Here is a 21,567-nt window from a genome sequence, read left to right as displayed (position 1 = left end):
CAACCTTGGTGCAGGTCAAAGCAGGACCATATGTATATACCTCAAATCTTCTATCCTAACACCCTAAGTCTGCAATGAAAAACCCCAAACATTTTGTTACTGAGCTGTTTGTATCTGACTCAGATTAGGAATAATGTAGTCTCTGCCTTGGTTTCTCTACTCCTAACCCTAAATCAGCCACACAAACTTGACTGAACTGTAAACAGTTTTCTGTCTTTCTTCTGAGGAATTTAGTATACCTGAGATACACCTGCCTATATATCTATGTATGGTTTAAATGTACATGCACAGGAGTGTCTTGGCTCCCTCACACTGTTGTTTCCTTCATAAAAGGAAGAAAAAAGAGCCAGAAAAAATATCAGGGACCCAAAGGACCAACAAAGGTATGATTAGACAATCTAATGAGCTCAGGAAAAAAGCCTAAATTCAGCTCTTAAACTTGGAGAATACTGAAATTCATAATGACACTGCATACACACCAAGTCTTTGGTGTAAAGCATTTGTGAATTACCTCACCTTGCATTACACTGAAAATCTATAGATAACTACTGGTATTTGTTATTCCTTAAATTTATGTCTTAATTAGTTTGACAAGTTGATTTTAAATAATGAAAGTCATCTCTGAAAGGTCCATTTAGACTTGTGCAGATAATCAGCATCTGCCTCTAATCAACTGAGATGATTAGCAAATTAAACCCTTTAATTAGCATTTTGCATAATTTAGCCAAATTATGTTAGGTTTAAGAAAGTGAAACAGGGTGAATTTATCAGTTAGATATTCCTTTAAATCTTTACTAATTATCAAATTTTACCAGATATACAGTAAAAATAAAGAAATACAAATTAAATTCAGCTTAGTTTGCTAAAATCGAACACTTCACATTTAAGCTAATTATGTTATTTGGGGCAAATTAACACAATATTCAGAAGAAAAGAAAAATATTTCAATTTTCTCCATCATCTACCCCAGGTCAAGTTTATCCAAACTAGATTCAAACAGCATTTTTTACGAAAAAGAAAGGAAGGAAAGAGCAACCTTCTTTCCACTTCTGCCATTCAGTACCACAGGAGCCAAGGCTAATTTCACTAAGCATTCAATCATACAGTTTTAAAGAAATGCGCTCATAAAAAGGTAAGTAACCTGTCAATTTTCTTTGTTAGACAAGAGACCATAGAACAATATAAAGTAGCAAAGCTCATCACGAGAAACTAAGATGAGCCATTACTTTAATCCACAGGCACTACATTCTTTCACACACAGACTGATGCTGACTTTTTTCTTTTTTGAAGTATCTCCTCTTTTTTTTTTTAAATGTTTTATTTATTTCTAGGAGAGAGAGAGAGAGAGACAGCGTGAGCAGGGGAGGGTCAGAGAGAGAGGGAGTCACAGACTGAAACAGGCTCCAGGCTCTGAGCTGGCAGTCAGCACAGAGCCCGACGCGGGGCTCGAACCCACAAACCGCGAGATCATGACCCAAGCGAAAGTCGGATGCCTAACCGACTAAGCCACCCAGGCGCCCCGAAGTATCTCCTCTCTTAAAGGACCAAAACACCCTAACAAAAGTACCAACTTCCAGAATTTGATAAACAAATCAAGTAATAAATAACAAGAGCTTAAGAGATGATGGAAGAAGCACATACTATTTCTAACATATATTTAACCCCAGCTTCTGAAAAAGACGTGGTCTTGGAAATAGACCTTCTGTTCTACAATTAATCCTCTTACCAGAAAGAGGCAGTGAAATTCAAAAGTAGACTTTTCTCATGACTATAGACAGCAACCTACTAAAACCTTCAAATAAATTATCTTTATCCCGCTATAAATACTACCCGAAAAGTAGCTCTTCTTTTACGTGTGTGTGTGCCTCTGTGTCAAAAGGAGCAGTAAATAAAAAGAAAAATAATCATATCAAGCTTTTATTAAAAAGGGACACTAAGGGGCTCCTGGGTGGCTCAATTAGTTGAGCGTCCAACTTCGGATCAGGTCATGATCTCACAGTTCATGGGTTCAAGCCCTCCACTGGGTTCTGCGTTGACAGCTCAGAGCCTGGAGAACCATTCAGATTCTTTGTCTCCCTCTCTGCCCTTCCCCCGCTTACACTCTGTCTCTCTCTCCCCCCTCACAAAAATAAACATTAAAAATTTTTTAATGAATAAATCTTTAGAAAAAAATAAAAAGGAAAACTAAAATGAATTCTACTTCATTTGAAAGGATATACAACAAACCAAACTGAGACAGAACAAACATGAAGCTATCCTTCTCAAATCCGCATTCCAACCTATTTGTATGCAGATCCTACCGCATCCCTGAATAACCTGATCTAGAGAGCACAAACAATAGCTCTGATACACACTAATCAACTAAACAGTACCAAAATTATTTCTTTAAGGACTTACTCAAGTGGCAATATTTTTAATATAATTCAGCGTTTTGCATCTACAGGCACTCAGAAAATATTAGTCAGTTCACTGACTGGAAAAATCAAGCCTACATTCCAAACGCAGGTTTTTTTTTTTTGGTATTTCATAGTAGGTCTCAGACAAAGAATCAACAGCCTAATTTGGAACTACAGCTCTGAAGTGATAGGACACATATCCAGCTGAAAATACTTATTTCTCTTAACCCCTGAAATATCAACAAGACACCTAAAATGCAAAAGTGAAAGTTAACCTCTAGTAATACAAATGCCCAACATTTAGCCTTATTCATTTGCTATTTAACAAACCCCACCAGCCATTTACTGTTAAAGCAGAAGGAAGAAACATAAACACCTGCAAAGCATGAACTTCAATTCATTTCACTACTCTTTTCCCTTCTGCACTGAATGGACCATTGGAAGTTAAAGTACAGTGCTTTGGCTCCCCCAAATGACATGTCTAGAGCATAATAATCCTGTCACAGAGAAAAGAAACAGAAGCCAAATATAGCTGGGTTCCTTGTATCATTTTCATCAGAAGAAACCTGTCCAGTACTAGATTCAGTTTTAATACTATCATCACTGATTTACCCCACTCTCAATCTAATCAAAGAAAAATCTTATATATTCAACCAAGAGTTTGTCACCAAGTGCCAAAAGGTGAATGAATTATACAATTAAAAATCAGAGGAGAAAAGTAAAGGTCAAAGTATTGTACCAAGGGCTCCTGGCTGGCTCAGTCAGAAAAACCTGAGACTTATGATCTCAGGTAGTGCGTTAGAGTCCCACACGATGTGCAGAGATTACGTTAAAAAAAAAAAAAAAAGTCCTATGCCAAAGTTTGCATCACAGAAGTACTAACAGTCAAGAAAAGTGAGAGCTTTCTATAAAAAGACCATAAAGTAATTAACCACAAAGATTGGTTCTGCAATCACAACTGACCAGACCTTCAAAAACCATAAAGTTCTAATTTGAGACATTAAAAAAAAAAATCACTGCTAATAAGATCATTTGTTTAATTTTATTGTTTAAATGCTTTTAATGTTTATTTATTTTTGAGAGAGAGAGAGAGAGAGAATGAGTGGAGGAGGGGCAGAGAGAGACGGAGACACATAATCTGAAGTAGGCTCCAGGCTTTGAGCTGTCAGCAGAGAGCCTGATGCAGGGCTTGAACCCCTGAAATGCAAAATCAAGACCTTAGTCAGTCAGAGGCTTAACCAACTGAGCCACACAGGTGCCCCTCCACGTAAGTTTTTTAAAGGAACCTTAAAAATCAAAAAGTGGGGGGCACCTGGGTAGTTCAGTCAGTTGAGCATCTGACTCTATTTCAGCATGGATCATGATCCCGGAGTTTTGAGATCAATCCCCACGTTGGGCTCCAAACTGAGTGTATAGTTGGCTTGGGTTCTCTCTCTCCCTCTGCCCCTCTCCCCTGCTAACTCTCTCTCTAAAATTAAAAAAACATCAAGGTCATGGGAAAACTCATCACAGAGAATTATCCAGTGCACTGTAGACACTCCAGCATCCCCATCTCCTTCCCGTGAAACACTTGTAGCATCCACCAGTCACTGTTAAAACCACCAAAAATACCACAAAGATGTCCAAAGTATCTAGTATAGTAGGAGAGTAACTCCTGGAGTCCAGAATCCCTAGAAGGCCCAGTCTATAACAACCAGCAGACCTCCCTCTAAAAAGGTCCCCGTCCTTTCTTGTAAGGCAAGAACAAAACCAAATCAAGCCCATAATCTTTTATTACTGGCCTGTTAAGTTATTCTAATCTCAAGCATAAAATCTCTTGGATTTTGGTCTCCACCGACCTTTGAATATTACATAAGCCTATTGTTGAACATGAACTAAAACATACAATATGACCAAAGAAAAGTCAAAAAAAAAAAAAAAAGGCACCATAGAAGAACAGCAACGTAGGGTATAGAAAAGCCATGCGCTAGATAATGAGACCTTCAACAACTGAGATGTGTAAATATATAATGTTTTCCCTAGAGGTAGCACACATAGTATATTGGGAAAACTACTTATGGCATATTTAATATATTTTGTTTCCATTTCTGCCAAGAACTGTCAGCTAAAATAAAACATCTGAGTAAAATTACAGTTAATGTTTTAATTTCCTACATTAATGTAAATCTCTAATCTCACACCTGTGTTTTAATATCCCTTTTGATGGGCACTGTCACCTTAAATGTCAGCATCTATTCCACCTGATTTCAGTGCTAGTTAAGAACTAGCTGGGAAGAAATGTGCTCATATATTTCATAACATGCTTTGTGATTTACACATTTTAAAAAATCTGGAAGTTGGACTTCTGAGTTCCAGTTCTATCATTTAACTCTGGGGAGACTACTTTCACCTCTTTAAGCTTTCCCCACAGAGCTGCTCCAAGGAATAAATTATACAATCCATATAAAGCATTTAGTTTAGTGCCTGGCAGTTGAATAAACACAATACAAATGTTAGCTATTTAGTGACTAACTTCTCTCTTCTCTCTCCTTAGATGACTGTAAAGACCCAAAGCTTAAGAAGTCTCCTGCTCACTCATTCACCAGCAAATAATTCTTCCTTGAGGAGTAAGGACCCCATACAAGCTCCAAAACAGCCCCCTGCATTTTCTAGCATTCATACAGAGGTATATAACTCCCTGGATCAACTAAAAGAAACTAGAATATATTTGGCTATTAGACTCCACTATAGTCAGCAGAAGGATTCTCTTGCCCAAAAGCTTCATGGGACCTTGGAATTGGGAGAACCCTCTGACCAGATATGAACAGGAAAAAAAAAGCCAGACAGCTGGCAGGTATCAATAGCAAGAATATGGCACCAGGAATCTGAAAGCCAAGGAGATTAGCAATCAGTGGCAACCAAACAGCAATCTGTTAGGAAGTAAACAGAGAGAAGGGAAGTACAGAGTAAGAATTTTAACTACTTTATCTCTATGCCTTCAGAAGGGTGGGGAGTAGCAGGATAGATCTAGTGATAGGGCCTAGGCTAACTGTAGTTATGCAACTACTTTCTCCAGCCTTTGTAACTGAGATTTAGCCACTCAATATGACTGGGAACACAAAATGATTTTTTTCTGCAACTGCATCAGCCTGATTCCTATTCTCATCCCAAACACTAGAATATGCACTCTGAGCTAGTCGTCCATAACACGACTTCAACTAAAAAAGGATTACATTTTCAGGGAGTTGGCAGAAGTTGGAGGCAAGGAGGACCCGGGGACAAGAAAAAGTTAGGAAGATTATAGAATGAAAAAATAACGTGTATGTTTAAAACTTCAGCCTCTTATTTTGGAACACTTTCAGAACAGTTTACAATGTGAATGTGTAACCACTGGGGCACCTACATGGCTCAGTCAAGCATCCAACTCTTGACTTCAGCTCAGGTCATGATCTCATGGTTCATGAGATCAAGCCCTGGAGCCTGCTTGATATTCTCTCTCTCCCCTCCCTCTGCCCCTCCTCACAATCAAGAATGTACCCTCTTTAAAAAAAAAATTGGGGCGCCTGGGTGGCTTAGTCGGTTAAGCGTCCGACTTTCGCTTAGGTCATGATCTCACGGTTCGTGGGTTCGAGCCCCGCGTCAGGCTCTGTGCTGACAGCCAGCTCAGAGCCTGGAGCCTGTTTCAGTCTGTGACTCCCACTTTCTCTGACCCTGCCCTGCTCACACTGTCTCTCTCTCTCTCCTAGAAATAAAAACATTAAAAATTTTAAAAAAAAAATTGCTTAACCACAGATAATATTAGAACACTAAAGATGTTACTTAGTAAATTAATTTCATTCTTTTGGGATCTGAATAGTAATACATATATATAAAACATTGTAACATTAGGTGAGAAATTCCGGCTAAGTTACAGTCATACTTTTTCAGAGGCATGAAGTCATCACCAATAAGAATACAAGGAATTGTGTGTGTATTCAAAAGCTATACAAAAACTTTTAAAAAATGACTTTCATAAGCAATTTGAAAACTTTTGCATATGTTAATTTTAGCCTTCAAGGGTAATTCAGCTTGAAGTTTCACATTTAGTCATAGCATCTCTAGGTTTAAACTATCTTATAATGAGCAAAATCTAATTTTGGAGCTTGATCAGGAAAATCCAAATTCTGTGAACTTCTAAAATATTGCCACTAATCTGCTATGGTGTATTTTTACAATTAAATACATAAATGGTGAGGCCTCAATTAACTAAAAAATTCAATGAACCTTTTCCTCACTCTCCAAATACTAGAGTTGCCAAAAATATACATATAAACTAATACAAGGTTAGCTTCNTAAAAAAAAAAAAAAAAAAAAAAAACACTGTCAGGATAAAAGTACTGTATCTGTGGAGTGTGCTTACAGAGGGGAAGCCCTGGTAATGCCTTCGATTAAATCATTTGGAAAGAAGTTAAGGGTATGCAATTTTAAGAGAAACACATAAAGGGCTCTGTGTGAAGCATAAACTTCCATGTACAGAATACAAAACAAATTGAAATCTGCTATCCAGCATAATCCCTCAAATTCAGTTCAACAGAAATAAGTCATTTCACATATTATATATATATATGTGTACATATATATATCACCTAATATTTAGCCCTGAGAAACAAAAAGTATCTCATGTTACTGTACTCCTCTTAAAGATTACCTCATGTTTATAAAACACAAATAGAGGTAAATCTTTTGAACTACTATTTCTCTGAAAATTAACTCATATACTCAACACTCAGCACCATGCTTGAATTCATTAAGCAGTTCAACCTGAACTTGCCTACCTCCAATTCTTGGAACATAAAACAACTTACTTCCCCATTATAAAAATAAACTTGACCTTTCATCTGATTATTAATCCTTTCCCCCTCAGTTGCTTTTAAGTCTGGAATTTCTAACAAGAGTTAGTAGTATGAGTCTTACCACCCCTTTCCACTCATGTCACAGTCAGTGGCTTGTCAGAAGCCCTATTTGAAAAGCTTCCATGCTCATTAAACACACTTGTTCTCTAGTGTATTCCATTCTCACATCTGTGTGTCCTGTCTCAGCCTATAACATCAGACTCCCTGTTGCCTGAAATTTAGTCTGCAACAAAGAGGATTCAAGGTACACGTTTCTCCATTTTGCAGGCATATTAGTTCACAACTTACTAATAGGCTTATGATAATTTGTAAACACATCCCAGAGGGTAGCTACAAACAGAGTCATATATATATATACATACACACACACACACACACACACACACACATCAGATGAAGGGCATTCTCCTATTCTTATGTAACAGAAAGAGCTGACCACAATGATGAATTGACCACAGTCTGAAGGAGCTACAACAATCCAAACTAGATCAACTAACAATGAAAACAATATAAGGGCCAAAATGATCAAAACATCATGACTACCTCAAGGCCAACTTACAAATATCTAAAAAATAATAATACACAAGTGAACACCAAAAATTATTTTAAAATTCAACAAGTAAAACTATCAAATAAGTGTAAAATCAATGTTCCAATGTCAACTAGAGAAAAGCATCCCAAAGTTCCTAATAAATCCACATAACTGACATTTCCAATAACAAGTGACAAATTTAACATTAATTCATGTTTACTGAAAAGAAGTTATCAGCCAAAAATGACAGAAAATAATTTCTAAGATAGAAGAAATTAAGTTTTCGAATGATAAGGGTAAGAAACAAATTTTAAGTATCAGATTCAGGATTAGGAAAATTATTTTAAAATGGGTAAAAATAAGTAATCCAAAGTTTTACATGTACTTGTTTTCAGTGAGCCAGGCAATAATGTTACCATCCACAATTGCCTTCACTCAAACACCCTCACTTCCTGAAAATATCTGCCAAGTGAACAACACTAGCTCTATTTAATATGCAGTGGACTTCTCATCTGTGACACACAGAATACTCTATATCTTTTAAGATACTCATCTTCACTGTCCCTACCTTTCTGGGCTATACAGATGAAATGCATCCTGCCATTAAATCCACTAGTATTCCAAATCAGGTAAAAAAATACTTTCTGACTGTTCCAAGAAGGTTTCTTAAAGCATCAAAGCAAATTATAAACAGCTATCAGACTCTGAACTGCAACAGCACAGAGAACCTTTGTCTGCGAGGCTGACAAGTGTCAAAACCTAACCTTTCCCTAACTGACCAACTGAAAAATCATTCATAGCAAATTTGACCTTACCCATTCACCTTTAATGTGACACAAGGTTAAGTCAATCAACTCAGCAATGAGATCCAAAACAGCCCCCAAAGACAACAGTATTTACTCATTTCTAATCCTTCCTAGAAATTACAAATTTAAAATCCAAATTATTTACATGTAAGTCTAAGAATGAAAAATACCAAGCTTTTCCTTTCGGAATACTTCACATTAACATTTTGTGTTCTATATCAGAATCTACTATGCACTAGAAACCCAAACATACACTGCAAAAGTCAAATTATCAAAATACAGTCAGAATGAGAAATACAACACAAGAATCTCAATCTGATAACTAGCCCCATTCCCCTCCTCCAAATTTTTTTTAATGTTTTATTTTATTTTTGAGATACTGAGAGACAAGAGTGTGAGCAGGGGAGGTGCAGAGAGAGGAGGAGACACAGAATCTGCAGCAGGCTCCAGGTTCTGAGATGTCAGCACAGAGCCCGGCTCGAACTCACAAACTGCGAGATCATGACCTGAGGCCGAAGTTGGCCGCTTAACCAACTGAGCCGCCCAGGCCCCTCTCCCCTCCTCCAAATTTTTATCCAGTGAAATTACATCAGCTATGGCAAACTGAACAAAAATATTTTAAGAAAAAAACTATGCAAAAAATTAATTATTCTTTTTTCTGTAAATATTTCTCCATTATGCAAACATAATGCAATGTAGTTATAACACTGCATCTCCTTCTAACGTAACAATTTATTTTATAGAAACAAATCCACACAAAGGTCACTGCAGCCTTAGGGGAACCTGGGTGGCTTAGTAGCTTAAGTATCGGACTTCTGCTCAGGTCATGATCTCATAGCTCATGAGTTCAAGCCCAGCATCACGTAAGCATGAGCCCCACTCTGGGTGAGCCCGGCTTGTCTCTCTCACCTGTTCCTCATGTCATTCTCTCTCTCTCTCTCTCTCTCTCTCTCCACTCACTCATGTCCTCTTTCTCTCAAAAAATGAATAAATAGAATTCAAAAATAAGATATTTTTTTAAAAGTCATTGCAGCTTTAATGAAATTGGAAAAAGAAACACACACATAGAGTCCAACTAGACTCTAAGATGTGTGTGCCAGGAGGCCAGCTTCCGTAGCATGGAAACCAAGATGGCCTCACGGCTCTCCACTCCCCAATGTTTCCTTCTGCCTCAACTTGGGCAGCAGGGTCCATTACACATCAGAGACCAGCTTATGCAATAAACGCTAATAACTTTTCCTTAACTCTTGATTTACCATGAGCCTAAAAGCATCAGTTTTAGCACAACAGTGCTAAAAAGACTTCTGTTTTAGCACAACAGTTTCATGTGCAAACGAAATATTCCAATCAAAGTGAAGAAAACTGTGCATGTTTCTATTAACGAAATGGTAAAAGTGGGCAAATGGGAAAAGCCACAGGAAGCTAGGGGTGAGCTAATCAAAAGCACCTGAGTGCAAGTGCCTCAATTACCAATACCAGTTGCCATGAGAATACCAGAAGAAGAAAAAAGCCTCAGCCAGGAAAGTGATACAGTCTATCACAGGAAGGGTTTTTCTGCCAAGCTCCTGCAATGCTTTCTCACTTTTTTCCATGAATTGGCACCAGCTACAAAAACTTGATCCAGTTTTACATTCCACACTGTTTATTTCAGAAACAAAAAACATGTTTTTCATACTCTACACACCTCCAACCAAGATTCTGATAAACCCCAGGAGGACTACCTACACCCCATCCCCCAACTGAGAATCACTGAACTTAACAAAAAAAAGTCACAAGAAGCCCAAAGTTACTATTCCTTTTAGAAATTGCACAGGATCCTGACATACAAATGTAGGCATTAATTTACCTTACAATCAATTTCCCATTCTTTTTTTTTTAATTTTTTTAATGTTTTATTTATTTCTGAGAGAGAGACAGCATGAGCAGGGGAGGGTCAGAGAGAGAGGGAGATACAGAATCTGAAACAGGCTCCAGGCTCTGAGCTAGCTGTCAGCACAGAGCCTGATGCGGGGCTTGAACCCACAAACCGTGAGATCGTGACCTGAGCCGAAGTTGGACGCTTAACCAACTGAGCCACCCAGGTGCCCCTCAATTTCCCATTCTTATCCCTATTTCTACATCTTACTTTAATGTATGTTTATTATAATGCACCTCAAATGACCTGCAGAATGAAACAGAATTACAGCAAACACACTGGAAGCAACCAGAATATTCAAAATATTATAATGCACCTCAAATGACCTGCAGAATGAAACAGAATTACAGCAAACACACTGGAAGCAACCAGAATATTCAAAACTAATCATGACTGCCAACACACTTGTTAAAAATATGCCTATATTTCAAACCATGAAAGACTCTTGAATACTGAGAACAAACTGAGGACTGATAGGTGTAGGGGGGGGGGGGGGAGATGTGCATGGAGGAGGGCACTTGTTGGGATGAGCACTGGGTGTTATATGGAAACCATGTTGACAATAAACTATTTGTAAAAAATTAAAAATTTAAATTAAAAAATTTAAAAAATTTTTAAAAATTTAAAAAAGTATGCCTATATTTGCCATTAAATTCCAGTTTCCTATAGCAAAACCCAAAATAGATTTTTTTGGGTGTTGTTTTTAATTCGTTAGTTAACATACAGTGTTACGTTAGTTTCAGGGGTACGATATAGTGATTTAACAGTTCTAAACATCACCCAATGCTCATAACCACAAGTGCACTCCTTAATCCCCATCACCTTTTTCAATCTATCCCCCGACCCACCTCCCTTCTGTTTGTTCTCTCCCAAACTCCCATCAGTTTGTTCTCTATAGCTAAGTTTATTGGCTTGTCTTTTTTCCCTGTGCTCACTTGTTTTGTTTCTTAAATTTCACAAATAAGTGAAATCATACAGTATTTGTCCTTTTGACATTTCAGTTAGCATTATACTCTAGTTCTATTCATGTCATTGCAAATAGCAAGATTTCATTTTTTATGGCGAATAACATTCCATTGTAAATATACACCACATCTTCTTTATCCATTCATCAACTAATGGACAGCCGACTGCTTCTAGAATTTGGCTGTTGTAAAAAATGTAAGCATTTGTTGCTTCGTATCTGCCTTCATATCACTAGTTAACATTATATGCCAGCCACGGTACTAAGAACGCTACATATTCTAATTCATTTAAAACTCATATATCTGTGAAGATTATAATTATCTTCATTTTAATTTTATTTATTTTTTATTTTTGAGAAAGTAGGGGAGAAGGTAGAGGGAAAGAGAATCTTAAGTAGGCTCCACATGCAGCATGGAGCCTGTTGAAGCGCTCAATCCCAGAACCCTGGGATCTTTACCTGAACTGAAATCAAACACACAAATGACTGAGCTACCCAGGCACCCCGTATTATCTTCATTTTAAAAATGAGGAAACTCAGGGCGCCTGTGTGGCTCAGTCAGTTAAGCGTCCAACTTCAGCTCAGGTTATGATATTGTGGTTCATGAGTTCAAGCCTGTGTCTGGCTCTGTGCTGACAGTTCAGAGTCTGGAAACTGCTTCAGATTCTGTGTCTCCCTCTCTCTCTGCCCCTCCTCACCCCTACACTCTGTCTCTCTCCCAAAAATAAACATTAAAAAAAAATTTTATTTAATGAAGAAACAAATACAGATTAGAAAATTTACTTGAAATCACATACCTGATTGTCAAGCCAGTGACTGAATTTTATGCTACCTATAAGTCAAAAGTTAGCCTACTACTGTTAAATGGATAGACATAGACTCCTGCATTAGAGACAAGGAACTTTATTACTCATAGCACAAGCAACAGCAAGAGAGCCAACATGTTGTGTCACTCTCCTTACCCCTAAATTCCTTGGGGGCAACATGACATAGTCCAGATGAACAGTCAACTAGAGTAGGTTTGCACTACAACAGGAAACACAGAGAAACAATCACTTTTGTACCAGGCAGGAAGCAAGCCTCCTCTATATACCAGAAAGATATTTCTTCATCACTCAAGGCTGCTTACTAAAATCACAGCTGTGAGAAATGTCCTGGTAAAGAGTGATCATGACCATGTTTTCATGGCACACCAAGAAAGATATGCAGGATCAGAAGAGACCCCGGGAGGTGTTTTCCCAATACCGATGTGTGCCAGAAAGGAATCTCAAACAAATACAACACCAGAGTCTGGACTATTAACCACTATTAATAAAACATTCAAAAACTTCACCTTTGTTCACCAAATTTAAAACTATAATTATTGAGGTCATTGAGGCCTCTGGCTAAACACAACGTATTTACTTCCGTTACCTCCACAACAAAATTTTAAAAAGACAATAATTAGAAAAAGATTGATGTCACACACAATATATTCACAGACTAAAATGAAATTAAGTTAAAAATCAAGTTTACAAAATTCAAAAATACATAATTAACACATTCAAAATAACCAGTAAGTCAAAGAAGAAACAAGCAAATATTTTCAAATGAATGAAAACAAAACATGAAATAGCCAAAACTCACGGAATGCATCTAAGGCAGTGTTCAGAGGAACTTTAACTATAAATGCCTACATTAAAGATGGGGAGAAAAAAAGAAACCCTCAACTCAGTAACCTAAACTTTGACCTTAAGAAACTAGAAGAGCAACTAAACCCAAAGCAAACAGAAGGAAGGAAGATTACTAAGTGATAATAGTAACAAAAATTAAAGACACAATAATAGAAAACAGTAGAGAAAAATTAACAAAACCAAAAGATAGTTATTTGAAAAGATCAACAAAATCAACAAACCTCTAATTCAATGACAAAAAAAAAATGACTTAAATTAGTAAAATCAGCAATGAAAAAATGAGAGGATATCAGTACCAATCATATAGAAATAAAAAGAATTCCTGAAACTAAAATAACATTAGATGTTAATTATATCCCTATTTTTTCAAAAAAGGATTGTGAGGAAATACTATGAACAAGTGTATACATCAATTAGATAACGTAGACGAATGGACAAATTCCTGGAAGACATGAATTACCAAAACTGACTCAAGAACAAATAGAAAATTTGAATAGATGTATAATAAGAGTGAATTGGTAATTTTAAAGCACCCAACAAGAGAAGCCTAAGCCCAGAAAGATATACTGGTTAAACTCTACCAAATGTTTAAAGAAAAATTAACACCAATCCTTCACAACCTCATCCAAAAAAACCAGAAGAGCAGGAAATACCTTTACAAACTCATTCTAGGAGACCAATATTACCCTGACACCAAAACCAGACAATGCCATCACAAAAAAACTACAGACCCACATCCTTTATCAATAAACCAAAAATCCTCAACAAAATACTAGCAAATCAATTCCAGCAACATACAGGAAAACCAAAGGGGATTTACCCCAGGAATATCCCAGCAAGGTTGGTTTAACATCCAAAAACCAATTAATGCAACACATGATATTAATAAAGGACAAAAACATATGATAATCTCAACGGGCACAGAAAAAGCCATGACAAAATCCAACAACCTTTCATGATGAGAATGCTCAATTACAACTAAAAGAAAATTTTCTCAATCTGATAAAGGCCATCTACAAAAATGACATATCTAATATCATAGGTCATGGTAAAAGACTGAATGCTTTCCCTCTAAAATGAGGAACAAGAAAGCATGTCCACCACTGCCACTTCCATTCAACATTATATTGGAGATTCTAGCCAGAGAAATTAATCAAAAACAGAGAAATAAAAAACCTCCAGATTGGAAAGTAAGGAGTAAGATTATCTCTATTTGTGAGACATAATCTCCTAAGGAATCCACTAAAACCTATTAGTACTAACAGAGTCCCATTAGGTTGCAGGATACAAGATCAACATGCAAAAATTAACTGGACTTCTATACACTAGCAATAAACATTCCAAAAATGAAATAAAGATGGGGCGCCTGGGTGGCTTAGTCGGTTAAGCGTCCGATTTTCGCTCAGGTCATGATCTCGCGGTTCATGGGTTCGAGCCCCGCGTCGGGCTCTGTGCTGACTGCCAGCTCAGAGCCTGGAGCCTATTTCAGAGTCTGTGTCTCCCTCTCTCTCTGACCCTCCCCTGCTCACGCTGTCTCTCTCTCTTTCCTAGAAATAAATAAAAATTTTAAAAAAAAAGAAAAAATAAAAAAAAAAAGAAAAAAACAAAAATGAAATAAAGAAAACAACTCCACTTAGAATGACATTAAAGAATAAAATACTTAGGTATAAATTTAAAAAAAAATAGTACTCAATCTTCTTGGGAAAAATTAAAGAAAATCTTAAGAAATAAAGGACACGGGGGGCACCTGGGTGGCTCAGTTGGCTGAGTGTCCAACTTGATTTCAGCTCAGGTCATGATCTCAGGGACCAAGGATGGAGCCCCACATTGGGCTCTGTGCTGAGCATGGAGTCTGCTTGGGATTCTCCCTCTCTCATCTTCTGCCTCTCTCTCACTTGCACTCTCTCTATAATACAAATTTTTTAAATAATTTAAAAATAAAAAACATCCCACATTCATGAATAAGACTTAATACTAAGATGGCAGTACTCCCTAAATTGATCTACATATTCTCTGCAATCCCAGTCTGAATCCCAGCTGACATATTTGTAGAAAGTGGTAAGTGAATCCTAAAATTCTTAAGAAAATGCAAGGAACTAAAATAATCTTGAAAAAAGAGAAATAAAGAGGACACCTACTTCTCAATTTCAAATCTTACTACAAAGCTACAGTAGTCCATATTCAAGACCTAATAGTACTGCCATAATAAGTCTATAGCTCCAAGAAACAAAAATGAAGAGTCCAGATAAACCAACTTAGTCAAGAGTAACAATTTGATGAGGAAAGAATAGCTGTTTCAACAAATGATGCCAGATAACTGGATATCCACATGCAAAAAAATGAAGTTGTACTCCTACTTCATATAATATACAAAAATTAACCGAAATGGACTATAGACCCAAATATAAGAACTGAGATCATAAAACCCGTAGAGAAAGCCATATGAGTAAATCTTCATGACCTTCCTTCAAAGCCTTCTTAGATCTGACACCAAAAGTACAGAAGAAAAACAGACGAGACTTCATATAAAATCTTTTGTGTTGCAAAAGATAACCATCAAAGTGAAATGATAATCCTAAAAACTGGAGAAAATATTTGTAAATCATAGATCTTACAATGGACTAGTATCCAGAATATGTAAAGAATTAACACTCAACAATAAAAAGAGGACTCAATTAAAAAAATGTACAAAGGACTTGAAAAGACATTCCCCCAAGGATATACAAATAACCAATAAGCACATGAAAAGATGCACAACATCACTGGTCATTAGAGAAATGCAAATCAAAACCACAGTGATGTTATCATTTCATATCCATTAGGATGGCTACATTCAAAAACAAGTAACAACTGTGGATAAGAATGTGGAGAAAGTGAAACCATCATATACCACTAAGATGTAAAATGGTGCAGCCACCTTGAAAAAGTCTGTCAGTTCCTCAAAAGTTTAAGCACAGAATTAATTACCCTGGAACCAAGTAATTCCACTCCCAGATATCATATACACCTTAAATAGACATTCACAAAAACTTGTGCACAAATATTCACTACAGTATTATTTCTATTAGCCGAAATGCAGAAACCCAAAGTCCATCAACTGCTGAACAGAGAAGTATTATTTGACAATAAAAAACACTGAAATACTGATATATGCTACAACATGGATAAAACTTTAAAATATTGTGCTAAACAAACCATTACTCACAAAAGCCAAGATATAAAAGCAACCCAAGTGTTCACCCGTAGATGAATGGATAAAAAGATGTGGTATATTATACAAGGATTATTCAGTCATTAAAAAAAAATGCAGCCTTGCCCTTTGCAACAGGGTAAACTTAGAGAATATAACACTAAATTAAATGAGTCAATCAGAGAAAGAAAAATACTGTATGATTTCATTCATATGTGGAATTTAAGAAACAAAGAAAAAAGAGATAAACCAAAAAACAGATTCATATACAGAGAACAAACTGGTGGCTGCCAGACAGCATGATGGATGAAACAGACATGGGGGATTAAGAACACACTTACTGCAAGAGTACTGAGAATTCTATAATCATTATATGGTACACCTGAAACACAACACTCTATGCTAATTACAATTAAAAAAAAATTATGCTAACTGAAACAAACCAGCAACAATAGACCATAAGTTACATGACTCCATTTATATGAAATGTCCAGAACAGACAAATTCAGAGACAGAAAGTAGATTAGTAGTTTCCAAGGGATGAGAGGAAGAAATGAAAACTGACTGCTAATGGGTAAGATAATGAAACATTCTAAAATTAGACGGTGGTGATTGCTATACAACTCTGTGATTATACTAAAAACCAATAAATTGTACATTTTACTTTTTTAATGTTTTTTATTTATTTCTGAGAGAGAGAGAGAGAGACAGACAGACAGACAGACAGCATGAGCAGGGGAGGGTCAGAGAGAGAGGGAGATACAGAATCTGAAGCAGACTAGCTGTCAGCACAGAGCCCGACACGGGGCTCGAACCCACGAACCGTGAGATCATGACCTGAGCTGAAATCGGACGCTCAACCAACTGAGCCACCCAGGCGCCCCAATAAATTGTATATTTTAAAAGGGTGACTTTCAAGGTATGTAAATGCTATCTCAATAAAGCTATTACATTATACCTGTGATCTCACATATGAAATCTAAAAAAGCCAAATGCATAGAAGAAAATAATGGTGACTATCAGGGGGCACTGGAAGGGAAGAAATGAGATGTTGATCAAAGGACACAAACTTCCATGGGGTACCTGGATTACTCAGTCAGTTAAGCACCTGACTCTTAGTTTTGGCTCAGGTCATGATCTCACTGTGAATTCAAGCTCCATGTCAGGCTCTGTGCTGACAGTGTGGAGTTTGCTTGGGATCCTGTCTGTCTGTCTGTCTCTGTCTCTCTCTCTCTCTCTCTTGCNAAACTTCGAGTAGAATATCATAGTGGATATAGTTAACAATACTGTATTTATGTAACTGAAAAGTTGCCATGAGGGTAAATTTTACATGTTCTCACCAAAACCACGACAAAACGGTAATTATGTGAAGGATGTGTTAACTAACCTTATTGTGGTAAAACATTTCACAATGCATACATGTATCAAATCATCACATCCAACACCTTCAACTTACACATTATATGTCAATTAGGTCTCAATAAAGCTGGCGAGGAAAAGACATACTGTATGATACCACTTACATAAAGTCCAAAAAACACACAGAATTACTTACGATATTAAAAGTCAGCCAGTGGCTAATTTTTGGTGGAAGACAGGAGGTAGTGAATGGTAGAACGTATAAGGTGCACAGATGACAGCAACATTCTATTTATTAAGTTTGGTAATGTTCACTTTGTGATACTTCATAGAGCTGCAGAATTACAATTTGTACACTTTTCTGTGTGTGTTACACTTAAATTTTAAAGTTTTTTTTTTAATGTTTATTTATTTTGAGAGCGAGAGAGAGAACGTTTGGAGAAGGGGCAGAGAGAAGGGGACAGTGAGTACCCCAAAGAGGCTCCCACGGTCAGCACAGAGCCCAAGGCAGGGCTCAATCTCATGAACTGTGAAATCATGACCTGACCCAAAACCAAAAGTCAGATGCTTAACTGCCAGAGCTACACAAACATCTCAAATTTTAAAGTTTTTTTAAAAAGAAATATGAAAAAGAAATATGGCTTTTGCTTTAAAAAGTTACACTCGACAATACATGGAGACACTGTAGAATAAAAAATAGATCTTCTCAAAGACACTCCTCTATTCATTTCCACAGGAAAATATAAACTATTTTTATTATGAAGGGATAAAGTAGCTGCAACTCAATTGGCAATAATGGACTTCACTAAGGATCGAAATTAAAACAAGGGGAAAAATGCATGGGGCTTGGGTCAGATGATCTGAGCTTGACACTTTTCTGTGCCCACATAGACGTTATTTAGAAATCTCACTGGTCTCTTATGAGAAGGGAGAGGAATTTGAAAGTGCCTCCCTAGGACATGCTAGACACTAAATGCTTATCAAATGTTTGTTTACTTCCCTTCATGTCATCTCTTTCCACCAACTCAATAACCTACACTGTTCCTGTACACAATGGGTGCATTTTCCACTTCTCAGACCATGTCTTTCACTCCAACTTCTACTTTATTTGGCCTTAAGTTACTCACTCTAACACCAAACTAAAGATTCACCCAATGCTACTACCATCTGAGTCTGTCTTCCACAACAGAATTTTTCTGCCTTCCCACTACAATCGAGATCCACCTAAAAGACATAAATCCTATTTCCACCTATAATATTTATACCTGCTAAACATATCCCAGGCATTTCTTTCTTATATGGTTACAGTATGTCAATTATTTTGTCTGCAGAATTTAACTATTCAGAGATTTTACAGACAACTGACTTTTCAAGTGAAGTCTAAATTAAACGTTATCATTAGAAGTAAATACTACCACTTCTCTATTCTCTGTAATATATTAATAGCTTCAAGTTTTTGGCCTCGAAGATTTTAGTTAAAGACGAACACTTATAAATTAAATCTTTTTGTGCTTTCACAAGTCATATATTTAATAAAGCAACTAAATGTGAGACTTTAGTACTAAGGAGCCCCTTTTCTTCTAGTCATAGAAAGGGAAAGTTTCACTGCTGTGCAAAGTCCATACCTACTCTTTCAGGCAAGTACTTAAGAAAATGTAAAGAGAAAGAACACCACACATTAATACTAGCACTTAAGGTGAATGGGAAGGGATGAATGTTGAAACAACAGAAAATGGCTACAAAACTATACTTACAGCCTCAAACTGCAAATGGCTATCCTTTAAGAAACTTTGAATCTTGTCCTTGGGTAAAATACTGAATCGAAATCGAAGGAGATCCATTTCTTGTTGAATGAACCAGCGTCTAAGATCCTCACTGAATGGAGACAGGGAAATGATAACCATAAATGAAAAGCCCAATGATTATTTTAAAAGTCCACAGATTGTTAAATCCAAGAAAATTTTATAAAATAAAATCCAAATATGAGCAAGATGCCAACAACAGAAGTTTAAAAGCACACAAGTCCTTTATTACATACACACCACAATCTTCAGGGATATGATGAACATCGGGAGAGGTATTATGAATAGAATTAGATACAGAATACCTTGAGCCTAGCTGATTATCCAACAACATAAAAGAAAATAGTTCATCGCATTTAACTGCAAAACGGTCATTTACATCAGAAAATGGGGTATTCTTAGGGGCGCCTGGGTGGCTCACTGGTTAAGCAGTTAAGCGTCTGACTTTGGCTCAGGTCATGATCTCAGTTGGTGGGTTCAAGCCCCACATCAGGCTCTGTGCTGATAGCTCAGAGCCTGAGGCCTGTTTCAGATTCCGTGTCTCCTTCTTTCCCTGCCCTTCTGCCACTCATGCTCTGTCTCAAAAATAAATAAACATTAAAAAAAAGAAAATGGGGGTATTCCTTCAGTCTCAGGTGGTTTCATCAGTGCCAAATCAACACCAAATTTTTTAAGGTCACTTTATCTCTGAATAGATTATGACCAGATAAACTCTGAAAGTAAACTTTGCTTAGAGCTTTACAGTTAATAATTTCACAAAATTTAATAAGCACAAGTATATCTCGATTTTTGAAACTGACAACCTACAAATATAAATTCACGAAATATATAATGGATATTATCACAAAATAATTATACTACTATTATGTAAAATATGATTTAGGTTTTTTTCAAAAGGGACTTTCACAGATTGTCAGCAATTCGTTCACTGCATAAATTACATAAACTGCACATGCAGTTTTACAAAAGAAAACCTCCAGGACCAAAGGTGGTCCTGGATGGGGCACCTGGGTGGCTTAGTCGGTTAAGCGTCCGACTTTCGCTTAGGTCATGATCTCACGGTTCGTGGGTTCGAGCCCCGCGTCGGGCTCTGTGCTGACTTCCGGCTCAGAGCCTGGAGCCCATTTCGGAGTCTGTCACTCCGTCTCTCTCTGACCCTCCCCTGCTCACGCTGTCTCTGTCTCTCTCTCTCTCTCTCCTAGAAATAAATAAAACATTAAAAAAAAACTCTCTCCTAGAAAAAAAAAAAAAAATAAAAAAAAAAAAAAAAAAAAAAAACAAAGGTGGTCCTGGATAGGACCACCTGTCCAGGGAGAAGTGGGATAGTAAACAATTCAAGATTCTCATTTGGTAAGTCCCTTATAGAAACAAACAGAAAAGAAACTTACAATAAGTATGTTATTTAGCCAAAATTAGTACAGAAAAAATAAATACAGTTTTTTTTAAAAAAGGCAACTAACTCCTTCTCCCTCTGGGTGGCACTATAGACTTATAAGAAACCAGCTAGAAAAGGGAAAATATCTTACACCCGTACCAAATTCAAGTATATGTTTGAGTCTTTATTTCTTATACATAGTGCCACATTTTTTCTGGGAAAAAAAGGACCAAGAAGTCCTTCTTGTTGAAATCCTCCCTACACCCACAACTTCAAATCCCAAATGAAGAGCCTCTCCCATGAAACTAAAAAGTGTTTCAACAGACAACTTTTACAACAGAATTTTTTTTCAATATTTTGTAGTAAACAACTAGCTTCAACCAATTTGCAACAACAGCGTTCAACTCATAAATCACCAGTTTCTGATGTTATTCTGAGTTTTTCTATGTGCAGTACAATACAGGTCAGCTTCCCATGTACCAATCTGTAATCCAAGATAGCAGATTTGACTATGAGAGTCTAAATGTATACTCACGACTGGCAATAAGCAAGGCGTAAAATAAAGTGAGAAATATGATCTCTTCTTCGGCGTTCATATTCATTTTCTACGTTTTCCTTAAAAATAATGACACATGAATAAAATAAAGGCATTAGAATGGTAAGAGGTATAAAGAAAAATAGAGT

General features: G+C 36.8%; 1 protein-coding gene across 2 annotated transcripts in view; it reads right to left on the bottom strand.

Moving 5' to 3' along the window:
- Window positions 1-21,567, bottom strand: part of PRIM2 (DNA primase subunit 2) — a 329,721-nt gene that overhangs the window by 301,681 nt on the left and 6,473 nt on the right. For both annotated transcript variants that reach the window (XM_077769099.1, XM_077769100.1), the window contains exons 4-5: window positions 21,419-21,498; window positions 19,461-19,581 (exon numbers count right to left, since the gene is read on the bottom strand). In XM_077769099.1, the coding sequence (XP_077625225.1) occupies window positions 19,461-19,581; window positions 21,419-21,498 (201 nt within the window). The remainder of the gene's footprint in view (window positions 1-19,460; window positions 19,582-21,418; window positions 21,499-21,567) is intronic.

The sequence above is a fragment of the Crocuta crocuta genome, unplaced genomic scaffold, assembly GCF_008692635.1.
Source record: "Crocuta crocuta isolate KB4526 unplaced genomic scaffold, BGI_CrCroc_1.0 scaffold205, whole genome shotgun sequence".
In the NCBI taxonomy this organism is placed as follows: Eukaryota; Metazoa; Chordata; class Mammalia; order Carnivora; family Hyaenidae; genus Crocuta; species Crocuta crocuta.
This window is presented reverse-complemented; position numbering and strand designations above follow the sequence as displayed.